The sequence below is a fragment of the Nyctibius grandis genome, chromosome 5 (assembly GCF_013368605.1).
Source record: "Nyctibius grandis isolate bNycGra1 chromosome 5, bNycGra1.pri, whole genome shotgun sequence".
Lineage (NCBI taxonomy): Eukaryota > Metazoa > Chordata > Aves > Nyctibiiformes > Nyctibiidae > Nyctibius > Nyctibius grandis.
The window spans coordinates 61,075,185-61,082,672 of NC_090662.1; the positions used below are offsets into that span (position 1 = coordinate 61,075,185).

At 52.6% G+C, this 7,488-nt stretch overlaps 1 protein-coding gene across 1 annotated transcript; it reads left to right on the forward strand.

Annotated features, from left to right (window-relative positions):
• The first annotated feature begins 788 nt into the window (after positions 1–788).
• On the forward strand, positions 789–5,807 carry SLC16A8 (solute carrier family 16 member 8). Its single transcript, XM_068400531.1, has 4 exons — positions 789–1,017; positions 1,521–1,664; positions 2,198–3,061; positions 5,413–5,807. Exons 1-4 carry the CDS (start codon positions 789–791, stop codon positions 5,805–5,807), a joined length of 1,632 nt encoding a protein of 543 aa, XP_068256632.1.
• Positions 5,808–7,488: the final 1,681 nt, after the last annotated feature.

Below are 7,488 nucleotides of genomic sequence, written 5' to 3' on the forward strand. Positions count from 1 at the left end.
AGACTTCCCTTCTAATTCCCTCCTTCTCCCCCCTTAGGCTTTTTTTCCGCCCCTCCGCGTAGTTACAGAGCCCTAATCTCTCTGGCATGCAAATAAACACCACCACCAGTTTGCCATCCTCTCCCCCTTCACCCATTTCCCAAATCTGGCCCCTCACAGCGGGGAAGGGAGGGGGCTGTGCACAGAGGCCTCCCAGAGGAAAGCACAGTGGGGTTAATGGACCTCCTGTGCCCCACTGCTGGAGACGTCTGTAGCAGGGCAGGTCCTGGAGGGCTCCCAGCTGGAGCAGACCAGAAGGGGAGAGGTTCAAAGGAAGATCTTGGGAGCTGAGAGGGGTTCACGTTGCTGGCTGTCACCTCACACCAGCCTGTAGGCAAGGCTGGATATGGAACAAGTGGGGTGTTGCAGATCCTGATGCCCCACCACATCAGATGCAGCTCTCCAGTCCCAGCTAAGAGCTGTGACCCTGCTTGGCTGCATCTGATCAGGGGTTACAGAGCTGTGGGTTGCCCTGAGCTCAGGGGGAGCTTCCCACCTCTGCCCAGTTGTGGCTTTACTTCGCACCCTGAAGCAATCCTGCCTTGCCCAGCAGGATGAAGGTGCAGAGAGATGATGTGGTCCTCCAGTGAGGCTCTCAGAGCTTAGAGATGGTGGGCATGGAGAGAAACTTTGTAGTAAATATTGCTTGCTCTGCTTTTCTCTTGTTGCAGCGCCTAGAGATTTCTCTTTCTCTCTCTCTCTGTTGCCCTACCTCCTCCCGGCCTGCCTTTCCCCTTCCAGGTTAGACGATGGGGAGAGCTGACCCAGAGGAAGGGCAGCTCCCAGCTCCTGTGAAGCCCCCAGATGGCGGCTGGGGCTGGATCGTGCTGTTTGGCTGCTTTGTGATCACCGGCTTCTCCTATGCCTTCCCGAAAGCCGTCAGTGTCTACTTCAAGGAGCTCATGAAAGATTTCCACGTGGGCTACAGTGACACAGCCTGGATCTCCTCCATCATGCTGGCCATGCTCTATGGAACAGGTGATGCTTGGATACGCTCCTCCCTCCCCAACTTGCACCTTCCCCACCCTGCTACAGGCCCAGACCATGTCCTCATGGGCTCTCCTCATGCTCACTGGCCCAGTTATGAACCAACATGCAAAATAGAATTGTCCCACCACTTTTCTTCTAGAAGTGTGCTGTATTTCATGTCCCTGTCTCCTCTGCCCCGGGAGACCTCAGGGTCACCCCACCTGCCTCTCAGCCAGTTAACATGGGGTTTGCTCCCCTTGCTGAAGCACTGTTCCTATCACACCCAGCCTCTTCTGGGGAACAGGTGACTGAAGGCAGGGCAAAACAGAGGTCTCCACACTGTAGCCTCTCTCCCTTGGCCAGACCCAAGGTCTGTGTACCTAAGCAGCCAAGCAGTGATCTCCATCATTAGTGTTTCCTCTTCCCCGGGTGTCCTGCTTGGGCAAGCTGCCCCTTCCCAGTTGTCCTATCTCCTTCTGGTCTCCTACTTTGTCTTCTCTGCTTCCTCCCAGGACCAGTATGTAGCATCATGGTGAACCAATTTGGCTGCCGGCCCGTGATGCTCATTGGCGGGCTGCTGGCTTCCTCTGGGATGATCCTGGCATCTTTCACCACCAATATCATTGAGCTTTATCTTACAGCTGGCGTGCTGACAGGTGAGAGTCCCAGGAGTTGGGAGGCACAGATTTACCAGGGGAAGAGGCAAGACCATGTTGTATCTCCCCTTAGCATTACCATGTCTAGCATCAGGTCTCCCCTCACCTATCTGCACCTGCTCACAGGAGGCATCTAGTCCTGAATGTTGCACCTGTGGAAGATGCATCTCCTGCATCTAAGCAGGAAGGGGACAGAAAAAATGCAAGTGATACACAGCGATCATGGTAAGTGAGATGACATAGGTAGATAGTGGTAGTGGAGGGAGGCAAAGTTCCTGTTTAAGGCACAGGTCCTGTCTAAATGTGGCCACAGTTACCTGATTCAAATACAGTTCAGGCAGACAGGCTGGTTTAGCCCATCTTCTCTGGGGGCAACCCACCAACATGAAGGAGAAGAGGCTTGTGAGGAACACATGAATCCCATCATGGGACTTCAGGACTAGGATAGTCTGAGGAGAGTTTTCAGCTTGTTGCAAACCATGTCTCATGTTCTTGTGCTCCCTGTCTCCCTCCTGGTTCTCACCCTCATGTAGGTCTGGGTATGGCATTGAACTTCCAGCCCTCACTGATCATGCTGGGCTCCTACTTTGACAAGCGTCGGCCCCTTGCCAATGGACTGGCTGCTGCTGGGAGCCCTGTCTTCCTCTCCTCCCTCTCTCCACTGGGGCAAGTGCTGCTGGAGAAGTTTGGTTGGCGAGGAGGGTTCCTTATCATGGGGGGCCTTCTGCTTAACTGCTGCACTTGTGGGGCAGTCATGAGACCTCTGGATATGGGCATGAAGCGGAAGATGGAGAAGGCTCAGGACAAATATGAAGCCAAGGAGATGCTGCCCATAGGAGGGAAGTCAGAGGAGGGAATCAGCACCACTGATGGAACCAAGAAAGCCAAGAAAGCCAAGAAGAAGCCCAAGAAAGGAAAGAAGCTGCTGGATTTTAGTATCTTTTCCAACCGAGGGTTTATCATTTACACTATTTCAAAGTTCATCCTGGTCTTGGGTCTCTTCGTGCCCCCCATATTGCTGGTCAACTACGCCAAGGATACAGGTGTACCAGACACAGAGGCTGCATTCTTGCTGTCCATCATTGGTTTCATAGACATCTTTGCCCGCCCAGCCTGCGGCATGGTGGCAGGGTTGAAGTGGGTCCGCCCTCACGTGGCATACCTGTTCAGCTTTGCTATGCTCTTCAACGGCTTGACAGACATCTGCAGTGCCAGGGCTAGCAATTACACTGGGCTGGTCATCTTCTGCGTCTTTTTTGGCATCTCTTACGGCATGGTGGGGGCACTGCAGTTCGAGGTGCTGATGGCCATCGTTGGCTCCCAGAAGTTCTCCAGCGCCATCGGGCTGGTCCTACTTATCGAGGCTTTTGCTGTGCTCATCGGTCCACCCTCTGCAGGTAGGTCTCTTGCTGCAAAACACAGGTGATTCATTTGGCTGCCATTCCATGGCATTGCAGGTATTGGGCATGGGCACAAGACTTGAAGAAAGACCCTACTTCTCAACTTCAAATTTCCCTACACACCACAACACTGAATCTGAGCAAGGGCAGAGGATGGCAATATTTCTCTCTCTGCTTTGCTCAGAGAACCTGAGCAATGGCAGACATACAGAGCTATCCAAAGTGGCGTGACATACAGTGTCCCTCAATCCTGATCAGTGGCACTTCCCTGTCTTTCACGCCAGGATCCATGTCTCTGCCTTCACTGCGAATGTTGCCTAAAATTATGTTATGGGCAGGGTCAGGCACATGCTGCAGGCAAACATTTGAGAGTCTTCAGTAGGACAAGACAAGGCTCTTTCAAGTTCTCCTTGGTGTCCATGGCCTTTTGATTGCTGCTGTGAATAATGATCTCAGTTTGTGTTGGTCCCAACCCCAAGGCACAGGCATTTTGGTGTCAATCAATTCAAAACAGTTTGTAGAGCCACCTGAGGCATTTACTGTCAGTTTTTTTAAAGAGGATTAAGACACTTACAGCTTCTCAACCAGTCTAGTCTAGGCCACAGTCGCTGGTAAGGTCCATGCCCCATAAACAGCCTACAAATAGGCTGTTGAATGCGGAGAGACCCTTCACACAAGAGGCTGGTGCAGGTTTTTGTTAAGTGTCTGATCAGGTCTGAGAAAGCCAAATCATGCCAAAGGATCATTTCCAAATGAAGGGCAGTTTCATGTGTGATTTGTGAGGAAGGGTCAGGGACAGACTGTGGGCAGATCCCCAGGCAGGAACCACTCCATTGCTTCCTGCACTCCCTTCCTTCAGCTGCAACACATGGGGCTAAAGCCCATTGGTGAAGACCTCTGTGTGAATGAGCTTTTCCCCAGCATGTACCCCCAGCTCTGAGTGAAACCCACCCTCAGCAACTCCACCCAGCTCTCAGGTAAAAATTGGTGGCCAAGAGAAGACCCTCTTGATGCTAACAATAATTCATGTCCCATATTACAACCTGTGGCGCAGTCGGCAGTCCCAGGCCAGGGAGGGTCAAGAAATACGTGTCTCTCAGGCAGCTGCAGAGAGATCATGGGGGGAGAGGGAGATTTAACAGCACTTTGCTCCAAGGAGCAAGGCACACCAGCAGGTGGTGATGGGGGACATCCCTTAGCCCTCCTGCCTCAATTCAGCTGTGCCTCGGTACCGTGCACACCCACAATGGGACGCAGAGAGTACGGGGTCACTGAAGAATGGCATTAAGGGGGCCAAGTCGTGGTTCCCACCTTCCCCCCCCAGGGGGACTCACTGATGCAAGACCCGCCCTGGTACGAGAAGCTTGTGTGTGCTGGCAAACTCCACGGCTTGGAGTTGGGGGAGCAGCACTCGGCTGGAAGAAGGGGGATGAACAAAGTGGCTTTGTTTGGTGTAATCCTCCTGAGCTGCTTCCCGCTCCATGGGGCTGAGGGGGTTTGGCACAGGATAAGCTGCATACGCACACACGCGCATGCACACAGGCTCCTCGCTTGCCATCCGGCTTGGGTGAACAGAGGCACATTCACCTGCCGAGGAATTTGCTGCGTGCCTCCTGTGACTGCTCCGGGAGGCACCTCAGCACGCCCTGGGACTGGTTTCATGCCACGCAACATAGCACAGCAGGTATTGGGGGTCATACGCGCAGTCAGGATCACGCAGGACTGGGATGAAGTTTCAGGTCACCATGGCCCCATCCTAGCTCAGTGGGTGCCATCTTGTCTGCAGCAGGGCACCTGCTCAGGCTCCCCAGCACTGATGACTGGGAACCTTCCCTCCATTGCCAGCTCTGGTGCATTCAGAAGATGCATTATCATCTCTTTGGCAGAGAAATCATCAGGTGTGGGCCAACCAAAGGGATTTCTCTGCCAAAGAGATGTTTATTCTCCCTCTCTGAATGTTTTCCCAACATGACAGCTTAACAAATAGCAATGCTTTCTCGAATTTTGTTTCTTTTCTGAGACTGGACAAGCCAAGTCCTCACCTTGGCAAGAAGAAAATGGCCCACCATGACGCGAGACCATAACATCAGTGTGTCACAATTATTTAACCTTGTCCAAACAAGAGGAAACACCAATCCCACACTGTTAACAGTACTTTCCCTGGTGGTACAGGGTGGTTCTTGCCCAGAGTGCTTTTTAGGTATTCAGGCTTCTTGCTCTTCCCTTGAGAAATGGGTCCTCAGCCAACTGCAGGTGCTGCCCACCTGGTGCTGCCCACCTCTGCTGGGCTGTACATGCAGGAATGTGTAGGCTGAAGCTAACTGTCTCATTTCTTCTCCAACCATCAGGCCGCTTGGTTGATGCTCTCAAGAACTACGAGGTGATCTTCTACCTGGCAGGCTCAGAGGTCGTGCTCTCCGCTCTCTTCCTGGCCATAGCCACCTACTGCTGCCTGAACCGAGGGAAGAAGAAGGAGCCTCCCCCAGCGAAGAACCCTTCTGCGGGTGGTGGGAGTGACACTGAGGAAGCAGAGTCCGACGTGCAGGAAGCTGATGAGCACAGCAGCGACAACCACCAGCCAGCCAACAGCACCGACAACGCCGTGGTGGCAGCCAGTGAGGAGGCCAACCACGTGTCAGAGGAGCAGAGCGGGGAGGGAGGCGGGCGTCCCAAAGGGGATGGGGAGGTGTTGGCACAAGATGGCTGCAACGCTGACCAGGTGGTGGAGAAGGACAGGTTTTAGCCAGGGCAGAGGAACGGGGAGGTATAAAACTGGCCTGGTTTGCATGCACCTCAGTGTGGGAGGGTAGGTGGGATATGGGATGGAGAAAGTTGAGACAAAAGCAGATGTAAGAAGTAAGAGGGAGAGGTATAAGAATAGCTGGTCCTTATGTACATATGTCCACATACCCACCCAGTGATATGTCTACTTGCATCCTGCACCCATGCTGGTACAACACAGGCTCAGAGCAGCCCAAACACCAAAAAGAAAAAAAAAATTTTTCTTTCCTCACTTCCAAACCAGCCCTGGAGAACGTCTTTTGAAGAGGCTGCTGAGGACTCTCCTTTACCTTCTGCGTTGTCACAATACAGAACACAAACAATTAGAGACTCTTTGTAATCAGATCTGGTACACTTTGGTCTGGTGTCAGTGTTTCCTCTGCCCCACTTCCACGGTTGCGATAGCGTCAGGTTAGCTAGCAGTAGCTTTAGGAGGTGGTGTAATTCATGGCTGTCATCTGGGCCACCTCCAGCTGCAGCCAGCACGGGGGCAGACACTGCATCCCTTGCAATACCTCCTTCCAGCGCTGCCAAACCGGTGGGACACTGGCTCTGACCGCCTCAGTCTGGAGCATCTTTTGTGGGTGGTAAAGCTGGGGCAGTGACACATGACGCTGCTTGTCCAAGTAGGGAAGCGCTGGGTTAGAGGCCGCTGCTGAGGTGCAAGAAAACAACATCTAAGAAAGACTAATGCCATTAGGGGAACAACCATGAAACAGAGCCTCGCCGCCAGGAATAGCAGCGAGCCAGCTTTATCTAGGCTGATATGAGCCCTGTTGACGTGTGAAGGGAACAACTTGGCCCCTGTGGGGGTGGGGGTTTCAGGACAGGTAAATAACCATGTCCCAAGCGATTATCCACTCAGCAGAAAGGGCACCAGGCGCATGTGTGTTTTCCTTTTAAATAGAGAAAACCCTCTTACGTAAAGGAATCAAAGGTAAGGCAGAAGGACAAACCACAGCCCCTGGGTGCCACTAGCGAGGGTGTTGGAGCACGTGGTAAGGCAGGCATGACCCCCTTACCCCCGCTGCAGTGGCTGGATTTCTAGATGCAGAGAGGACAACCTTCCCTGGCATGCTTAAACCACTCCTAATCTGCTTTAGGACTGGATCTTTTATAAACAACCCTGCCAAAGCCCTTTCTTCCGGTTTCCTGAACTGCTTCACCTCAGAGGCCCTGGGGGAACCTGTGACTATAGTGAGGGATCAAAAACTAAGCAGAGGGCTACAGGGAAGGCAGCTCATGGGACCATCAAAATAGGTGTTTCATTCCAGACCAGACTGACTACAAATTAATGGGTAATGGGTGAAGCCTGCAGGACTCATAAAGCTGTTTAAACCCAGAGGGGGAGTGAGGGCATGAAGGAAAGAGTTTCCTTCTAGATGTTCCCAAGCAAAGAGCAGTAAATGATGAGCAAAATAAAGCTGCTGAAGAATGTCAGTTTAAGAAGAGACATAAGAACTGGAAATTGGAGGGGAGAAGGTAAACCCCATGGGGCTGTGCCCTGTCCCACCGTGGCTAACACCATTGTTAGCTCTGATTGTGAGCTGGTCACAGCAGTGACTTTGGGCTTTTTCTTATTCAAACCCACTTAGAAACATCCCAAATCAGACAAAGCACCATGACAAACCCCAGATGCAAAG